Here is a 21,163-nt window from a genome sequence, read left to right as displayed (position 1 = left end):
CCTCAGGCAGCTGTAGAGAACAATGAGGCCACCCCTCAGCCTCCTTTTCTCCAAACTAGACAAGCCCAAAATCCTTAGCCACTCCTCATCGGACATTCCTTCCAGCCCTTTCACCAGCTTTGTTGCCCTTCTCTGGACACATTTAAGGACCTTCACATCTTAAATTGCGGGACCCAGAGCTGCACACAGTGCCCAAGATGAGGCTGCACCAACTCTGAATGCAGTGGGACAATCACCTCTTTTGATCGGCTCGTTATACTGTGGGACCTCTGCACCCAGGGGTGTGAGCAGAGAGTCTCTATGGCAATCCTACATTAGCTGTGTAGAAAGAGGGCTTGATCAATCAAACACCTGGACTCTGGTAAGTGATCTTCTGTTCTCTCTTGATGAGTCCTGGAGTGATCAGCCTTCCCACGGGACCAAGGGGCAACCACCACTCACCAAGGGGCTGAGGTGAGTGGCTGAGCTGCAAACAGCTCATTTATTATTTGTTTACAACATGAAGACATGGTGTTTAAAACAGTTGTGTCATGCACTTGCAAAACATTCCCAACAAATGCTTCTGGCCTCACCCCATAAATTCAAGCTTTCATAGTTCTGGGAACACAGTACATCCAGTGTGTTATCAAACACATAGGGATGGAGCATCACAGAATCACAAAATGGTTGAGGTTGGAAGGGACCTCTGAAGGTCATCTAGTCCAATCACCCTTCTCAAGCAGGGCCTCCTAGAGCACATGAACCAGGATTTTGTCCAGACCCCTCTGACCCCAGATCCTCCTGCAGAGCAGTCTCTGCTGATACCAGCATCATTGGGAGTTTGATCAACAGAGGCAGATACACACATTTTTCTCCAACTTCTTTGAATTCAAGTGAACGCCCAATGTGAAACAACTGAAATGAGATTTTTTTCAATTGAAAGTAAAAGTCTACTCTTCCTTCTATCAAGTATGCTTTCTTCTCACAACTTGCCAAATTAGTACTCTTTTTATAATTATGAGTTTGTTCCTGTTGATAAATGGACTCTTTTTTTGTAACATTGGTAGGCTGCTGTTTAATACATAGGGTACTTATCCTGAGTTATTTAATTTATTATCTTATCATACCTATGGAAACACTACTGTTTATGAGAGGAATGAAAAGAGGCTTCAACAACTGCACGTCAAAAACCAAGTTCAGCTACTAACAAGCTAAAAGCGTTTATACATTAAAAAACCCCCAAACACTTTCATTGTTTCATAAAGACCTAATAAGACAAAATTTTTAAGTAATTTCTTTTACTGCTCATACTTATCCTTCCACTAAGCTTGCTATACAGCCAAAAAGGATCTCTGCTTGGAAGGACAGGAGTATTAAAGCTAGGCTGAATTCCCAATAGAGCTATATCCTGTTTACCATTGCAAAAAAGGCATATAGGAATTCACAACAACTAGTGTGTATTTGCTTCTCAACATTTCCTGTTAAAGATTCAGGCTACATTATAAAGGCTTAAAATACCTTCTACACAGAACTCAGCTGAAGAGAAGCATGCATTTTCTTGTAGATATTTATAACTTTCTCTGCTTCTATGATGAGCAATTTAGAGGGGTAAAGCAGTCAACATTTTATTTCCATTCAGAAACTGTGTAGTGATTTATGCCTGTAAATTCTCCATGGTTAAATGTCTCATGACTCACTTCCTAGTAATTCCTTTTATTAGAGTCAACTTACTGATGAGCTAAAGCTTGATAGTAGTCACAGAAAGAACAGTGTGGCAGCTTTATTAAAAAATGTGGATATTTTGTTACCTGCTTTTGAACAATTGTTAGCCTATCATATCAAAAGCCGTGATAACTTTCTGTCCTAGTGATAGAAATTTAAAGCAAAATCAAACATGATGATTTGAAAGGTAAAAGAACTGGGAAGTTGCTTTTAAGTACAGGCAACAAGATATGAATTCTCTGTCAGCGATATTATATCACTGACAATATCCCTGGAAAAGGCAAAAGGCATAGACAATTTAGGAGAAGTAAAATATTGAATAATCACACTCACAAAGGTGAAGTCAAGATATTCCAGAGATTATAACACGAGTTACAAAGAACCTCAGTGAAATCACAGTTTCAAAGACTATCCCAAAGATTCAGTCCATTCATAGGACTTTGGATTTATCAATATGCCTGTGGCAGTATTATCTCAATTTCTACTTAGGCTAATGGATATAGTTGCCTAGTAAATTCAGAATTTGTTGGCAATTTCTGCATACAAAAAAAAAATGAAAGAGTCTTCAGGATAAGAAAGCTTTTCTATATTATGCATATAGAGGGAAATGTGTGCAGGTATGAATGAATATGTTTTAAGATTAATATAAATAGTATAAGGTTACTTATTTTCCTTCCAAAAATCACTAACTTGGTTAACTAAGAGAAAACACAAAAGCTATTTTCTCATTTCTTTCTCTTGAATTTGCATCCAGAGCTTTGCACATGCTCAGTCAAAAATATCACTTTTGCAGAAAATCTTACACCTCATATATGGTATAAAAAGAAGGTAGCAAGTCATTTATGGGCAGCACAGTTTGGCTGAGGTAGGAACTTTGGTATCCTTAACTGAGCTCCTGGACTGACTGACTGCATGGCTTTTGGAAAACCCGTTTCTGTTTTTCCATGAGAAAAGATTTCCCACAATAATACTGCCCCATTGTATGGCCACTGATGTGGTGAAAGAGACTTAGCATGTGTGTGACAGTCCAAAGCTGTGAAATGATATATATAGATGACATATATGATGATACAGATGTGTGCAACCATTTTACATACATAATTGTCCCACATTATTCCTGGGTGCAAAGTACCATTAGTGTAAAATGGATGTGCCTAATGTCCAAATTCTATTTTGAAATGGCAGTATCTGGAGGAAGAATGTTTTTGTTTGTTTGTCATAACAAATAGTAAATGCAAATAGTAATGCAAATGTAAATAATGCAATTAATGTAAATGCAAACAGTAATTACTATAGGACACATTTTACAGATGAATTTTCATGTAGCTAAAAAGTACTAACTTCTTACTCCTCTCCTCCACCTGGATCTCACCTCTGCTATGAACTTACATTTTACATGCACCATGTATTTTAACACAGCATTGTTAAATCATGCTACACCACACACCACTACCACCATTTAACAGTGAAATTGTGGTAGGTTCAGGTAGTGTTCCTCAACTCACTCGGCAAAGCAGAGTAAAACACCAGTACTTGAAGCCACAGTCCCTGCCTCAGTGTTACTTTGCTCTAAATTTTGTGGTTCCTCCTCTGGAACCTCCCTCTTTGGATTCCATAAACCTGTTTTTCACTTAGTTTTTCACACAGAAAATCGTGATTGGTGATGAAAACTCATGGCACTGATTGCAAAGCTCTGCCTACCAGTAACACAGGCCAATGATAATGGCAAGTTGTGGCCCTGATGGACCTATCACCCATGTGCTTCTGCTTTGCTCTTCAGAGTAATCTCAGTTGCATCTTGCAGTTCCTGAGCCTCAAGGGACAAAATACACAGATTTTTTCAGTTGGCTAGTCACGCCTAATATCCATATCACAATACAGACACTGAGAAAGAGAGTGACAGACCAAAAAAACCTCAGAAAATAGAAACTTAACATAAACTAATGGAGGTTGGTCTGTCCTAAAGTCAAATCAAACTGCAAGCTAAACACAGAGCTGGTTATAAAGTTGTCATTGAGGTCCCTTCTCCAAGGGCAAAGAGGATTACTAAGAAGAGAGGCGCTTAAAGGCCTTAATCAGGTGCTAGCACAATATATTTATTAAACAATTGTAACTACAAATCACAGCTCCTTTGTGCAAAAGTGATGGAGCTCCCAGAAGTAATAAACATGAAAGACTATGGTGTGTATGTGGATGGTGCTTCCATGCATTTGCTGTAGACAGAAGATTACAAAACGCGTAAGTTAAAATATTTCCTTAAGTGTGGTGTAAAGATAAAATGAACCATGCATAAAACAACATTCCTTTCTATTATATATAAGCAGGCTCTCCTATCATTTAGTAGAAAAGAGAAGAAAAAACTTAAGATGCTTGTCCTCCAGAAAGTCTTGAATTTTCCCATTCAAGAGTGAACTGCAATGCATGCATCATTAATTTCTATGCAAAAAACATTGTTCACTTCAACCAGCAATTAGTGGTAACATTTCTATCCTGTGCAGTGATGAGATTTTTATGCTAATCATTACACAGCAGTAAATTAATCATTTGGGCACATTTAGATGGTATGTATATTTCATGAGACAGATATAGACATCAAGATCAGTTTGATATTTACTCATGGTAAATGGAAGTGTCTCAAATCGTTATGGGGGAAGCATACTAAATATACAGCCAGAGATGTGTGCAGTGTAGCAGCAGAAGCACCGCTTCATCTCTTGTTCCAGGAAATAACTCTCTTTCTTTGTTTTTAATTATTTTAAGGGAGGTAGAAATCTTGTGGGATCGCATAGCACTGAATCATTCAAAGAGACAGTGAAACTCTAATAATGTCTTGACACATGAAGGACAAAAGCACCAACTCAGTTTCCTATCCTGCAATTCTTATTACTGGCAAAATTACCTACATTACATTATGCAGTATTGAAAAGAGACTTTTCATCAGCATTTGTGCTATAGTCTAGTCAGGTAAATGAATTATGTATTGGCCTTGTCCCTCTGTAACTACGTCTGAAAGCTTTGAGTTGTAGCAGAAAGGTAGGCTAGCCAGGGGCCTCCCGTCTCCTCAGCAGATACAAGAGATTTGTAACGCCTTCAGGAAAATGTTTGTTTGAAATTTAAATTTTTGACATATATTTAAATAAAACCACTGTTTTTTCAACTCTCAGCTCACAGATCTTTGCAGGCAAAAAGCAATCTAGTTCAAAGCTGATAGTGTTTTATTTTATCAGAGGGAAATGTACGCATGGTCTCTTTATTTGAGAATGTTGTCAAAATACTTACGAAAAGCACAGATTGACCCTGACAATAATAGTAATATAAATAATATCCTCAGCTATTACTTTTTCAACTAAAATTGAGGAAGATTCTCAAAGATCAAAGGTGGCATGCCAGTGGAAAGCACAGTGATGTTGGCATACCTGGTTCGCTTCAGAAGTGCTCTTGAATTGAAGACTGACCAACTGGTATATGTTTAATTGTCATCAACTGAATAATTGCTGCACTGAGCAGGGATAAAGATGAGCTATTGCACAGAAGGTACAAAATCCCACTGGGAAAAGGAAGAAATTTATTAGAATCTCTTCAATTACAGAAATTTTTGAGTGAGGTACATCTGAACAGGCAGGTTATCAGGACAGCACTGTGAACAGCTGAACTTCTAGGTCTGAGAACTATTACAGATTAGACAAAAAATGAATGGATGAATCAAATCTGGTTTTACATGTAAAAAAAAAAAGTCTTTGTTTTGCAATTTGAGAACTAAAATATTTTTAATTTCACTATTTCTATAAAAATAAGTTGGCAATTTTGATTTTTGAACATTTTTTTCAAAATCCAATCTGCAAAGCTTCTAGAGAGAAGTTCAGATACACAGAACTGAGTATCTGAAGTTGATGTGAAGTTTAAATTTTCTTCAGGTGCATCACAGTCTTACAGCCTATCATCTCATGTAGCCTTGGAGCTAAAAAGCACATCTTGGGATGTGCTGTGGCACCATGTGCACACCGCAGCATTATTTTTCTCTGAAAAGAGTATTCTTGACTCCAGAGATTCTCCTTTTGACTTGAGGCAATGGAGAAAACACAAATAAACCCCATTTCCAAGTGAGCATAGGTTAAGAGTTGTAACAGTAAATGTAACTTCATGGAAAACCCTTCTGAATCTCTGATGGACAAAGTGGCATACCTTGAGGGAAAAAGATGGGGAACACAGTTCAGGAAACAGTCAGTAATGTTCTGTGAAGGTCAAAAGGCTGGATACAGAGATAGCTGAGGACCTGTCAGTGGTGAGCATCACCAGCTGTGCTCTTGTCAAGCAAATTAGAAGAAAGCATAAGCATCGTGCCTTGAAAGCAGAGGAGATCTTTGCTAACTTTATTTCAACACTTTTTCTTTAAAAAGAAAGAGCAGAGTATCTCCAGGCAGCTTTTAGGTTCCTGAAATGATTTGTAGGGAAAATTTAAATATTTAATAAATTTGATGCAAAACCGCTATTGTAATGGTAAACAGATATCATGGTTATTAATTCTATAAAAATGAATGGCTCATCACTCAGCTACTGCTCAACTACAGAACTGATTAACAGCATCAGGGACTGCCTGCCATTTCACTTAATACTCCGTGTTGTTTGTTATGTTAGTTGTTTGGTGTTGATTATATTGCAGCAGTTATTCACATCACTAAGTTTGATTGTTGTAAAATTTAAAAGCACAAACAAGGATCATGTCACAAAGAAATGAGCAGAAATCTTACACCTTAAAATATTCCCCAACACTAGTTATATCTTCTCTACAGATACGCCTGAAACTCATCTGAATATTCATAATCTTTGAACAGGGAAAACCAAACCAAAACAAAATCAAAACCCAACAAAGTATACAAGAATCAAATTCCCAGATTAATTCCTCCATCAAAGTGTGGATGTACCAGCATCCTCTCACCCAGCTTCCAGCAGGGGAGAGCAATCCCCACAAGAGAGGGGCAGCTGGGAATAGCTTCAGGAGCCTCGATCAGAATCTGCTTATACTTCATTTGGATATCAGCTGGCAGGTAGTGAAGGTCACAAATCACAGCTGTGATGCCATTTCTGAAACATCATGGCATTTCAGAGAAAAACTGCCATATGGAATTCTCTGCATGTCACTATGGCAAGTCTTCCATCAGAAAGAAAAGGACACACAGTTTTCCACAGGCAGGTGCCCGAAGAAACATGGGAGAACTGGGAGTCCTGTAGTTGGCTTCCTGTCCTCTACATCCTAGTTTATCTCAGTCTCACAGGAAGCAACCTTTAGTAAGATTTAACAGCAGGAGCTGAATAAACTATTCAAAGCCCTATTATTTTAGCTTTTTGACCATTATTTGACCATTTTACCATCTATTACTATTTAAACTGTCAAGATGAATTTGTCCTCTAACCTAAAAACTATACAGAAACTACAGTATTATCTTAAGAGAGCAAAAAGAATGGGCTGTTCTATTAATAGATCATCATTTTAATGCATAGAGTGAAAGACAGAAAACAAACCCATAAATGTATACACTAACTCAATATGTTAATTATTCTGATGCAACAAATTTATTTGGTAATTTTTTCCAGCTGAACAAGATCACTTTGCATACAAATTGTTATTTCATCATAGTCAAAGAGATATCATAGCTTCATCAGACATATTAAAATTACTTAAAAGAAGGAATTTTAAGTGAAAATCACAAATGGAAGATTCAAAACAGCAAAAAGAAACAGGAATGTGTAAAAGAGCATGTGCTTTGAGGAAAACATATATAATAATGCACAAAATCAGGGTGAAATACGGAATTTCCCACAGCTGTAGACCATATGCATTAGCGGACTCACAATCTTTACTGAAGAACAGAAATCTTCTTTCTTACTGTTTTATTACCTTGGCAACATCTCCTCCATGTCAGCAATTACATAGGAGACAACAGTCCAAACAGCAGCACAGAGATTCATCTGGTTTGGATCCTGAACTGTCATCGTGTCCCCTTGAGAATGATGAAACCAGAAGTATTTACTGAGGTCATCACGCAAGCTGGCACCTACAGAGAAAAATGGGCAATATTCCATTATAGGAATACAAATATTTAAAGAGGAATATAAACTTGAATCCATTCCCAGGCTGTTTATGATTAAATCCACATGCAACTGTATAAAGTTCCATATAACAACTACACAGAGCTGTGGCATGTGCGGTTTGTAGGTTTCAGGTTAATGGACTTGAGTGAGCATGAGGCAGCAAAAATTCACACCAGGGAAAAGTCGATCTTCCCTTGGGAGACTTGTTTCCTCAGCAACAGTATACATCCATTTTCCTCTAAGACTACCAGATTCTGAGCAGGAAAATGCCTACAGTAACCCCACATGCAGTGGCACTTCCTCCATTCTTCATCCCACTGCTCAATGATGAGTTATGGCTAAGTAACATGTCCTCTCCTTGCTGTTATTTGTGTTGGAGAATGCTTTGGAATTTGTTTCTTCTTTTAGAGTCTCTGTTCATCACAAGGATGCGCTGTTTCAGAGCAGTTTTCCAGTTAATCTGGGGTAACCCAGATTGCCCAGGACCACATTGCCCTTGCTGTCAGGAGTCCCCACCAGCTAGGGCAAAAGTAAGTTGATTGAAACCACAGTTCTTCCTGTTCAGGAACAACTGACTCTCCCTGAGGGCACATGGGCAGAGGAGGGATAACTCTTCCTCTAGTCAGGTGGGCTCAGGGAGCAGAAATAATGGGAGTGAGGCATCACTCCAGACTCCAAGGCAGAACAAAGCCAAGAGGAGCAGGAGAAGCTACTTCACCACTGGGTGCTGCTGCAGAGATCTTGGAAGGGAGATTTTCACCCTGGCCATTGTCTGCCTGGTCCAGTCCCTACCAACCTTCTCTGACTCCCCTACCCCTTGCAATTTCTTCTCTCCCAGTTCATTACCTGTCTCTTCTTCTCTGGTTTTATCAGCCTCCATCTGCTTTGTTTTAATCTCAACAACCCTTCCATCATTAACAGAATCCCACTCCACATTTTGAAAATAAGTGAATGTGTTATTTTCCCCCACCACACTGATTCACTGCTTGCAATTGCTTTGCGTTGGTTCCCTTGGCCTGTCTGCTGATCACGGCTTGGAGGGCAGGACCCACCTAGCACAACAGGACCCCCTCCTTGCTTGGTCATCAAACCTAGAGAATAAGCACTGATGTGAATTCACGAGTAAGAGCTATGGGCCCCAAGTGGAAACACAAACTGAGGCTACTCCTACCATGCCAAGTAAAACAGAAAAAAACCAGGATTGTTTGATTATAAAGATGAAGTAAATAAATTATTCACATATTTATTTACACACAGTGGAAATCAGTATCAGATGATGAGGGCTTTGATAAACTCATGCGTGCTCATAAGACTTACTGTTATGATTTTTCTTGGTTTCCCTGAGAAGCCTGAAGCCTTTGAAGAGAATGAAAGTAAAATTTCTCACAGCATAACTGTACATTCCTATAATACATATCTTTTGATCACTTGTATAGTCATTCAGGACCGAGTCCAGCTCTCACTGTGGTTAACAAGCATGTTTCTATTGCTGTAATGGGGACTGACTTGGACTACTTGTTTCACTGCTATTTTAGAGAGAAGGAATAGAGAGGTAATGCATTTTATAATTCCATATAAGATGAAGATCCCTTCATAAGAGAGATGATAAACAGAAAGACCAAATGCTGTAGCATATGGTTATACGGTATTGTGATTGATTTTATTTTAAGAGGCTTTTCTTGCTCTTAAGAGACTTGTTTGCTACTGACTTGAAGCAATGCAATCCCACAGAAGTCACTGGGTAGGTTATAGGTGCTGAATTATGTTCCAATAATTTTAGCATTGAATTTATGTCAACTCATACTCACTTCCAAAATTTTATTTTGAATTCTTTTAAATATACACAATCATAAAATGCTTGAACAATGATAAATTCTTCAACTGATGGACTTTTTTGACTACAGACACATTACAAGTTAAGCCACTGAGGCAAACTCCTTATGATTTTTGAACACTTTTGTAAGAATCAAGACAACAATTTGTTGCCTGGAATTCATTCTAGACATTTCACAGTAACTATGAGTTTACAAAGTAGTGTTTTACCTCTGTGAATGGAACAAGGATAAACACCCGTTGTTTTGTAATGTTTACCTCCCCGAAATGCTGAAACAGTTTTGTTTCTCTAAATGGATTTTTAAAATCATAAAATGATCTGACTTTGGCATCAAGCAATTACTGCACAAGAAACATCAGAGTGTGTGAGTAGAGAGAATACTGAAGGGTTCCTAAACCGGCCATGCTGTCTCTTTCATGTCTTGGGCTAGCCAGTGACCTGTAAACATCTTGTGAGACTAAGGAAAAGACCCTAAGAAAACAGTTTTATCCTATGTAATTAGAACCAACAGTGAAAATCCATGTTCTTGGCTTTGAGCACAAGAACAATTTACGGCCAAGGGCCCCACACAAGCCTCTAGACATGAAACACCCTGGGGCATAGATACAACTGCAAACAATTTTCATGTCTCCTGCTCCAAACTTGAGACTCCTCCACGTTGATGTTAGCTGCCCAGAGGTATTTATGGCTTCCAGAGGTCACCAGGCTGTGGCAAGACACTGAATAGTGCTCTTTCGCCAGTAAATGCATCCAGGACTGAAAGCAACCCCTGCAGATAACTGTGAAGAGGGAAGTTCTGCAAAGCTCCATGGACTGCAGTCATGTTAGGTTACCTAAATAAAGTCCATGGGATCCTACAGCCCCTTTTTCTAAAAAAGTAACAGAAGAAGCAAAGCTGTGAGCACAAACAGTCATCCTACAGAAGGCAGGGGCAGGGAGATAATTCTGCATAACGCTTCAGAGAGTAAGGTTTCAAAGTACATCAGCTGTCTGACTCTACGGTACCCTCAATAGCCACTGAATTATTAACCCTTCTCAAACAAAATCTGCCTGAAAGCCAAACATGTCATTCCAGAAGCTTGAAAGAAACTGGAAAAATTCACCTAGATACAAGTTTTAAAACTCCAATTGCTAACCATTTTGTTCTTTCACCTAAAATTAATCTAAGGGGTTTTTTGTTGTTGTTGTTATTGTGTAGTGATCCCTTGGGAAAAACAGCCAGTAACAAATGAAGGTCTATTTTTTGCCAGCTATATAAGCTAGCAGTCAAGTAAAACAGATGAGCAGCCATGTCTCATAGACCTATAAATTATTCACCCATCTCCTTGCTAGCCACCTAGAAAGAAGATAGTGTACAGACTTACACAAGTCTGAAAGGTCTAATCAAGTACTTAAAAATCCTCAAATGGGAGGTGTTATGTAGGTATGTATCAAATATTTAATTATGATTTCCAGGTGGATCCAATACTCAAACAGAAAAACAAGCGACAGGCTGCGTGCTCCACTGTCACGTTTTATGTGCTTTGCTGCTTTCCTGTGGTTGCAGAGCAAGAACACCCATAAAGAAAAAGGAGACGTTTGCCAAACACCACTCTTTAATTGTCCTTTTTCAGTCTGTTCACATTTACAGTGATGCAAATCACATGAGGAACACTGCTGGCCAATAAAGAAATCAGTGAGAAACTGCTTCTAGCTGGATGTAGTAGATGTTGTGGCATGAAAACAGGGAATATTAAAAACCACTGCCAAAAATGCTGTACTTATTATTTGAATTAATCAAAAATACTGAAAATTAAAAACTGAAAATAATTAATAATTTACAGCTTCAATGACATAATATACAGATAATTCATTGTTCCATTACAAAGTGGCAGGAAATCCACCCCAGTACAGTGTTGCAGTTCAGTTACTGAACGGCAGCTATCTAGTGCCACTTGTGATTCCCCAGGTGTCTGGTGGGACCTGTTGACGTGGATTTGATGAAGGGATCAGAGAAGATATATCTTACCTTTGGAACAGCTGCTGGGGCCAAGCAGTCCACTACTTGGTAGCACGACATGTGTCTTTTGGGAACTTAAAGCAGGGTTTTCCTTGTCACAGCAATGCACCACCTTACTTGCACTTTGTGGGAAATAGTTGTGTGAGCAGGGTCAGAGGTGAACAGTCAGTAACGCTTCTAACTTCTCAGGTTGGACTTTCTGGTTTTGTTGTTGTGAAGGTTGCGGGTTTTTATATGGTTTTGTTTTTCTGCTTTCAACTCCTTCTGTGCTCATTTCCTTATATTTGACCTATTAGTGTGTCTACACACTGAGCAGGCTGCAGATGAAACTGAATTTGTCCTCAGGTTATAGAGCAGGGTAGCACTTGGCAAACAGATCAACTTACTCCGTAAATGTAATGATTTTAAAAACGTGCCCAACCAGCATATGCTCTTGTGTGACCTGTTGAAAACCCAAATTTCCCTGGGAGGTTTGGGGTGGTGCTGGTGCCATGGGAGCTGCCAAAATCAGTAATCACTGGGGTACCCTTAGAACAGCAGGCAGGTGTCCTGTGGTCAAATCCACCTCCTAGGAAACATACTGATCCTAGGAATCGCAGGTTAACAGTTTAACCAGTCTCTCAAATACAAATACTATTTACCCCTTCTCCCTTCTTCAAGTGCTGCACCTTCATTTAAGACTTGCCATCTTCCAAGCTTTGCCACCAAGCCCAAGTGTTTCTTCATTAATCAATTCACTGTCATGCAGCTGTGAGAAAAATAAAGCAACAGTATAAAACTGCACCAAAGCAGTCCACTGCTTTTTGTTTTACTAATGTGACTCACCAGAAGAAACAACCAAACAACAACTGTTGTCTGTCAACCTTTTGCTGCTACTGTTGCCAGTCCTGTCACCCCCTCCGTTTTTCCTGTTGCGACTTGCCCGAGGTACTGTCATGAACATGCCATCAGGACCTTGTTTCCTAGCCCTAGATGGTGGCTACCGCGTGGAGCAGGAGTAAGATATGCCACCTCCTGTGCCACTGCACCAGGGGCACCATCTCCAGAAATGGCATCTCTCCATCTACCCATCTGGAGCTCTTTACTGGAGTCCAGTACAGGGCCACTAAGATGATTAAGGGATTGGAATATCTTTCAAATGACGAAAGGCTGAGAGAGCTGGGGCTGTTCAGCCTGGAGAAGAGATTTGTATAAATACCAGATGGGAGGGAACAAAGAAGAGGGAGCCAGGGTCTTCTCTGTAGTGCCCACTGACAGGACAAGAGACTACAACCACAAATCAAAACGTGTGAAATATGAACATCAGAAAACACTTTTTTACTGAGAAGGTGGTTAAACACTGGGACAGGTTGCCCAGAGAGGTTGTGGAATCTCTATCCCTGGAGATATTAAAAACCTGACTGGACATGGTCCTGGGCAACCTGCTGCAGTTGACCCTGCTTGAGCAAGGGGGTTGACGATAGGAGCTCAAGAGGTGCCTGCCTCAACCTCAACTTCTGTGGGACTCTCCTATGGTGTCATTTTCTTGGCTCATTCAGACATCTCTTATAACTGCCACACCACAGGCAGTTTCTTCAATTCAAGCTCATACACGTCTTGACTCATTTCATGAGCCTCTGCATAATCAGCTATTTCATACATGGTTTGGTGCACTGCATAAGGCAGGTAAAAGCCGCTGCTTTGGTAATTGATACTGACAGTAATCAGCTGCATAAAGGTATCTTGATGAAAATCCACACACGTACATTGAGGAATTCTGAGAAACAGCCCGTCCCTTCTAGCTTCTGATCTCAGCATGAAATGCACAATGTGAATATTAATTAGCTGATGACCAGAATATTTGCCTGCCTTACAACATGTCCACATTAAACACCAGTTCTTCACACATTAATAAACTGTCTGCTACATTTTTTCCTGCCAACTTAAAAAGACGAGATGTTACTATTGAGGTAAAAGGATGAATGAACCACAAAATGAATGATGAGGATATCAATGATGACCACTGCTTCTTGCCAATCGCCATCAGGTACTACCACCTTCATATGCACTGCTATGATAAGTCATCATAAGAATTAAACTCTATTGCCAGATATTTAACCATTAAAATTATTGTCATTTGTGCAAAAAATGACTTGGGAAATTAGTTATCAGAATGATTACAAAGGCAGTTTCCATAAAACACAGATATCTTCAAGGGGGAAAGCATATAGTAACTCCTGAGTAATTTTTCAGTGTAAAACATTTTGCATTGCATTTCTCCCTATATTTTCTTTGTTTTCTTTTTTATATCCCAAATGGCATTTAATTGCCAAAGGAGCCAAACGTGAGTCTTGAAGTCAGTACATGTTTGCTGTACAGCCCTATCAATGTCTTCCCAATTGTCTTTGCTTTCAAATAAACTTCACAACACAACTATTCAATGAAACTTTCAAATATGATGGGAAATTCCCCACTGTTTGTGTAACCTCTATTGGGTGTGCTGGGTCTTCAATATTACAGTTAGATCTTTGGGATACTGACCTCTAAATGTACATTGCCATACATAGTGAAGTTAATATGCTAATTATTTACAACAATGTACAACTTTTTTAGGTTACATTTTACAGTAGACTCTAGAGGAGCAGACAGAATTGCCACTCCAGTATTTTACACAGTATATATGCCTCTCCAAATAAAAAAGACTCCAGCTCAGAAGAACGTACACTCTAAACAGACAAGGGGGACTGCAGGATGAGACAGGCATGCGGAGATGAAATGGCACGTTCATTTTCTCACAGCAGCTGAGAAAGGAATAGATGCCAGACTTCTAAGCCTAGGCCAGTACCCTGTTGCGCAAGCTGTACTGCTTCCTAACAGCAAAGTTGGAAATGCCTTAACAAAGGATATTTTGATCAGTGTTTCCAAAAGTTTACGAAGCTAAAAGAAAGGCTTTGCAAGATAGCATGTGTGTATCACTTGCATCTGCCGAGTACCTATGTGTTCGAGCTTCATGTCCCTGTCAAGACAAATCCGCGTAGTATCAAAGGTACTGCTCGTAGTAAGATGTCAACACAAACAACTGATCTGAAACCTTATTTTTATTTCTGCAGTGATTTTCCTGGCTACAAAAGACAGATTCATTTGTTCCCCTCTATTACAGATTTTGTTTCTTGCTTTTTCCTTAAGAAACAAGAAAAACTCCTTTACTCATTCTCAAGTTCATTCCAGTCTCAGACGTTTTTAATGCCAATGACACGATTAAGGAAAAAAACTAAAATGCCTTGGAAATACAGTAAGACCTGATGAAATATAAATGTTCTTTTCCTTTACAACAAGTACTTAGAAATAGGAAAAAAGAGGCAAAGGGACACATCACAATCTTCTATGCAGTTAAAAACTGCTATGTACCAGGAAAGCATAAGAAGGGAAGACAAGAGCATTCTCCTCCTCACACCAGAGTGCTAGCTCAGCTTTGTGTTCCTACAGACCTTATGAAAAGGGGGTCTGGGGGTTCACATATGACCAGAGATCAACAAAATCAATAGCCTCTCACTTTTCATAGCTGGAGCATTGCCGCCCCAGCCATTTTGAAAGGTCAAAACTGCAGGACAGAGCTGGGGAGACACAGGATTTTTTCCTTCAAAGATACGAATTAAAGAGCTACCAAAGAAATAACAGATAAAAGGTATGAACAGGAATTTCTTATCTTATTTTTTATTTTCATTTGGTGTCTTTTTAAAACCGCAGCAAAGTCACAAATCTTAAGTGGTCAGGCAGTAAGCCTGCTGCAATGGTAGTTCTGTTTGGGATGGTTTGGCTGGAAGGCTCTGAATCCACTATGCCACTGGTGGCATAGTGCTGGTGGTGCAAGACCCACGAAGCGCTTGGCTGCTGTGCTAGGTGTTGCACAGACATTTTGTGAGCTGTCCTCACTTAATCTCGGTATTCAGAAGTATTACTGTAATGAAAACCCAATTATTGCAGGCAAGTATTGCATGCATTCTGGTGCACATATTAATCTCTTCTTTCGTGGGATAACATGTAGCTGATAGCTGGCTTTAATACCAATTATTTCATTATCCATTTTTCAAGTAAGCAGAGGCAATGGAGAATACTAATGCTGTTTAGTGGGGCGCTGACAGCATTAGTTCTACTGTCATTTAGTCTCAAATGATGAAATTACAGGCTAAGTTGCTTGAGTTTCATGGTTACAGACACTGAAATAGTTTCCAGTACAGAGCTTATAAATAACATCAGGAGCCCTGCTGTTTCACCTCCTGAGTCATTCTCTCTAAAAGTCTTTAAAATTCATGATTCAAACAAGGCAGAGGGAAAGCTTTCAGTTGGTTGTTTCAGTGGCTAATTAAATGAGACTACAGTGTAAGGGAGACAATATGAAGTGTGCATTATTTCTTGTTTTGCTTAATGCATTTGAGAATTAATCCTCCGGATACACTAAACAGAATAAATTACAGCTCGGGATTATCACAGTTACTTTTGCAACGCATTAACCTTTCACTCGTTGCAGCAGAGGACTGGTGACAGCTGGGGATTCAATCTAAACTTGCATGAAATCTGGTGAAATGAGGTCTCAGGGAAGGAAGCAGTTCTACTCCACAGAGCACAGGTCGACTAGACTCTAAAATAATATCCTAAACAGCCCTTGACTAGGGTAAAAAGACCAAACCAAACCAAACCAAAGCCAAACAAACAGAAGAAGCTTCAACAGTAAAAGGCACTGGAAGCTCTTCTTCCACTCATCCACCCTCTGTCTTAAATCAGCAAGGCTCTCTTTAAAAAAAAAAAAAAAAAAAAAAGAAAATAAAAGGGATAAAAGGGGGAGTCTTCCTAGTTTGTGCTGCCTAAATACGACCCCACACTTACAGGCTGGCTACTTGGGATGGAGAAATCCTCCACAGGCCCACTAAACCCATTTTTTAATCTCTTTAAACCTCTGCCTGTCACAAGTCCCTGCATGGTGTGCCTCAGCATTTCATGTGGGCATGCTACGGTTCTCACTTCGTTAGCTGCAGTAGTGGCACCCTGCCTGTGTTTGTTCACCTTCTTCATACCACTGATGGCTTAATACACTTTTATCACACCCTAACTTGGCAGCTTTTTCCCAAGCTGAAGTGTCCTCCTCACACAGAAGCTATTTAGTATCTCTGAGGATGCAGGCTGCTGGTGACTCTTTTTCTCCCTTTTCTAATGGTGTTTCACCATTCCTGAAGTGAGAAGCCCAACAGTGCCTGCAATCGCCAGGACCCATAATGTGGCTGCGGCATACCACAACACATTACCTACGCATACTTTCTGTTTCTTCTCTCTTCCTTCCCCAGCTGCACAAAACACTGTGTTTTTTACCATCCCTGGGTATTCAGTTGACCATTTCAGGCAATTATCCACAGTGATTCCCAGATCATTCTTCTTGAAAATAACTTACGTGGGTCCTGCTGTCTTGTATGTATAGCACATATACTGCATTGCTCTGCATTATTAATAAAAAAATGTCGTTGGATGTTGTACTGCTTAGGCATTTTCTACTATAAGATTACCGTCACATTTTCACAGTCAGCATCAGTGTTGATATGAAATATTTGAAACATCATCAAACTTTGCCAACTTGTTATTCACTCCCTTGCAGTTAATATAGAGTTTTGTGAACATCAAAAGTGAAAAAAAAAAAAGATGGCTGGACAGCCTAATAAAGCTCTTCTCCATTATGAAGACTGAGAATTTACTTCTGCCTTCTTTTAATCAGGTATTACTCTGCAAGAGGAAAATATCTCTTATCTCACAGTAGCTTATTTCTCCAAAGGTCTTTGATCCAGGAGCTTTTGAAGACTCAACTGGACTTTGCTGACCAGATCCAGAAACAAAAATGGTTATGCACTCTGAAAGAAACCCTGCTAGATTGGTAAGGCATGACTTCTTTCTTCAAAAGCTACACAGGCTCTTCCATTACTTTTGTATTTTCTGTCTTTGCAGCCCTTCTCTTGGCTCAGTGACCAACCTGGTTCAGTGATTCACAGATCCCTATTTAGGGGCTCCTCTACTTAGGGCATTTCAATTTAGAAGGGTTATATACCTGTGTTAGATGTCTGTCTATGTATGTATGTATTCCGTAGATTTTACTGTAGGTTTTTTTTTCATTTGTGCTTTCTTTAAAATGAGGTATATGGCTACATATATCATGTAGAGACTACCTAACAAAGTTGATAGTTTTATAAACTGGTTGTTAGATTTGTAAATACTTTCCATTTTAAACACCATGTAAGAGGGCTTAAAGTCATTGTAAAATTGGCAATTTCTCTAATTTAAAATTCTTTTTCATGTGTTTGTTTATGCCTCAGATCAGCAGAGCAGTTAGAGTCTGAGCATGTGATTTATTTTAACACCATTAAGCTTTAAATGTAACACACAAGGGTCAAGTGAAGACTGGGATCCATGTAAACCATCTTTCCTAACCAAATACATTTCTGTATGTCTCTGTATGTCTCTGCACCATGTAGCTGATGTTATAAACTTGCTTAGAAACCCAAAGTATTGATGTGCTTTCTTCACCATCCTCTGCTAGCCAAAGAGTTTCCTGCTAACGTCCAGGGGTATACCCCTGCTCCACTCTGTACCAACAGCTTCCAAACCACCCCAGAAATTCGGTGGAAACAAGGACCCCCTGGATGGTTTTAAGGTCAGGTGTGGGAAGCAGGAACCATCAGAATGACCTACATACTGGGGTCTTGAGCAGCATTTCTGTTTGCAGTAACTGTTTGCATTCTTTTAGATTTTCAACCCATTTGAGAAGCTTCTTTGTATTTTACAATCAACAGAGCCGTTTCCTAAGCCAAACTCACAATCCAGTTTAATGAAAGACTTTAGGTCTGCTTTCCCAGAGGATGCTGGAGATTGAGAGGAAATGTGCAGGTTTCCATTAAGTTCCCTCCAGGCTCTAATCGCCCCTCCTCAACACAATCATAACTGGATGTTTAATCACAAAGTTACCGTAGGGTTCTCTCCAGCAAATAGCCATCTCCTAAAAATGCCAATATTCATAGGACCCAACTAAGCAGAGCTCTCTTCTGCCCAGATGGGGAACACAGCCAGTTAATGACCATTCTGGTGCTTAACTAGTTATGAAAAAAACAAATGGTCACCCTACTTTAAGTAAAACACATCCTAAGCACACTACAAGTCTGTTATATTTTATATCACATGAACAGCAATAGCATTTATACAACCACACCAACAGGATGAGCAATGGTTGTTACTGTCTCTTTACCATCACATCCCATTGAGGCAAACTCTTGGTAGTCATGGTGGATTTTAGATGTAGGACCATTAGACAAGGCTGGAAGAATACTATGGGTATGACAATAAAATATCCTTCAAAATATCTGTGGTTACTTTGATTAATATATACTTGAGTTTTAAAGCAATATAAGTTATTTCCTAGTAAATGTTTGATGCTCCAGATATTGGCAATCTTTCATTTGGTCTACAAACCAGTGTATACTTAGATACTTCATTATTAATAGAAAAAAAAAGAAAATAGAAAAACAAAGTTCAGATCTGATCTTATTGCAAGGTTCAGGGCTGTTCAGATCTGGGAGTTTTGGGTCATTTCAGAAACAAAGCTGTAATAATCCTCCCCATTCTGGTCCCATGGGCTGTGAACACAAGGTAGCAGGAAGGAAAATAAGCAATTCTGACTAATGATTCAACAACTTTAAACAATAAATTGCATTTTTGTCAGCAAAGCTACAAAGATACAACATTAACAACAACAATTAAAAAAAAATTAAGGTACAGTGAAGGCTGTACCTGCTGCAACACTGTTGTCCACAATCTCAGAATCTTTCTCTGTTTTAATGTTTCATTAAATTAGGCTCCATTGAGAAAAGGGGAAATTAAAGGATTTCTGTCCTTTAAGGGAGGGAAGGACAGAAATTCCTCACACCTGTTCTGACTCTGCAGTGTATCACTAACTGTATGTGGCTCTGTCTAATGCACACAGCAGAACTAATCCTAGAAGACAGAGTAAATAAAGCAATATCCCTAACTAGCATGATTCTTCAAACCTGTAAATTTGAGTTGCTGTATAGCTATTTTGCCACAGTGCAAAACACAGTGAGTGACTTGTCAAAATGCAAATATATTAATAGTGAAATAAAAATCATACAAGCTTAGAAAGAACACCAAGAGAAGCTGACAATTAATTTTATTAAGTTGAAATGTTAACCTGCTTCCTTTCTGTGACAGAGCCTCAGTCCTACCACTATGTGCAAATAGCATTTTCTTATTAATTTGAGGGTGTTTTTCCTTTTGATACAAATTAAATTTATATGGTTCAAGGCCACATTTAAAACAAGGAAAGCAAAGACAAAGACTGTTTGGGTGAAACTTCAGAGAAGCAGAACAAGGCACCAGTGTGTCCAGCTGCCTCAAATGCCGAGCTGTGAGTGTAGCTTTGAAAATCCTCCTCCAGATAACATCTAAGTACCTCCATCGCAATCATATTTTTGCACAAATTAAGAATCAATATATATTTTTTACCATTTGGGAATAAAAATGTCCAAGGCCCCATTTTAAATTATATGCTCAGTGCAAGTTTTGCAGAAATCTCATGAGCAGCTCCAAATGGCACAATGTTTTACATATGATGCAACAAATGCAGGTATTTTGGCAACAGTGACCAGACTCTAGGCAATATAAAGTGAACAAACCTCTATTAGTTTAAACACTCCCTACCATCCTTCTGATATATTATGACCATGCTAAAACTTTGAACAGTGTTTACAGCTGTATAAATCTTAGCCACTTGGATTTAATCAAAGAAATCACACACTGACACCTTCTCGTAAAGTTATTTATGGTGTTACATCCAACCACCAACTACACTCTAATGCAAAGCAGAAAAAGAGCCAGTGATGAGGACTGTTAGCAGCCTAGAACAAGTGATGTGATCTATGCAAGATTATTACTGAATTATTATAATTATTTTAACAGAGAGAAGCTAGAATTTAATCCATTCCTTCAAAAAAATCTTAATTTCTGCATTGCTACACTTTCCTTTCGTAGGACGCTCCCCAACTGCAAGTTTTCATAACCAGAATCCCATTTGAAAAGCATTCTGGGCATTAAACTCGGATGAAATGGATTTAGATCTCTATCCTCACCAACTTGCCTTCCCTTTGATTACTGTACTAATATACACTTCCTAAATAAATTAGAATGTTCCGTATTCATTATGTTTATCATTAAGAGAAATCTGAGAATATTGATGAACCTTACAGTCTATCAAAAAGTCCAAAATACTCAGGTTTCATTGGAAAAGAGTAGATATAGAAGACTTTTCTTACACAGCAAACACTTATACATGTACATACACATATACCAACCCACACATAATTTAAAACCTTTTAGGAGCCAAATGTGCACTTGTTAAATAGAATGGCATGCTATAAACTCAAAGGACTGCTATGACTATTCAGTCAAACTGGAAAAAAAGGTGTTACCTAAAAATGACATCTGAATAAAAAAAAATTAACACACTTCATTTT

General features: G+C 39.0%; 1 protein-coding gene across 1 annotated transcript in view; it reads right to left on the bottom strand.

Annotated features, from left to right (window-relative positions):
* Positions 1-7,256: 7,256 nt before the first annotated feature.
* Positions 7,257-21,163, bottom strand: part of LOC104529943 (carboxypeptidase Q) — a 43,965-nt gene continuing 30,058 nt past the window's right edge. The window contains exon 3 of the mRNA XM_010174392.1: positions 7,257-7,754. Within this exon, the coding sequence (XP_010172694.1) occupies positions 7,594-7,754 (161 nt within the window). The 3' untranslated portion in view covers positions 7,257-7,593. The remainder of the gene's footprint in view (positions 7,755-21,163) is intronic.

Source organism: Antrostomus carolinensis, unplaced genomic scaffold (genome assembly GCF_000700745.2).
Source record: "Antrostomus carolinensis isolate BGI_N321 unplaced genomic scaffold, ASM70074v2 scaffold11138, whole genome shotgun sequence".
NCBI classification, from domain to species: Eukaryota; Metazoa; Chordata; class Aves; order Caprimulgiformes; family Caprimulgidae; genus Antrostomus; species Antrostomus carolinensis.
The sequence above is the reverse complement of the archived record's forward strand: the minus strand, read 5'-3'. Positions and strand labels throughout refer to the sequence as shown.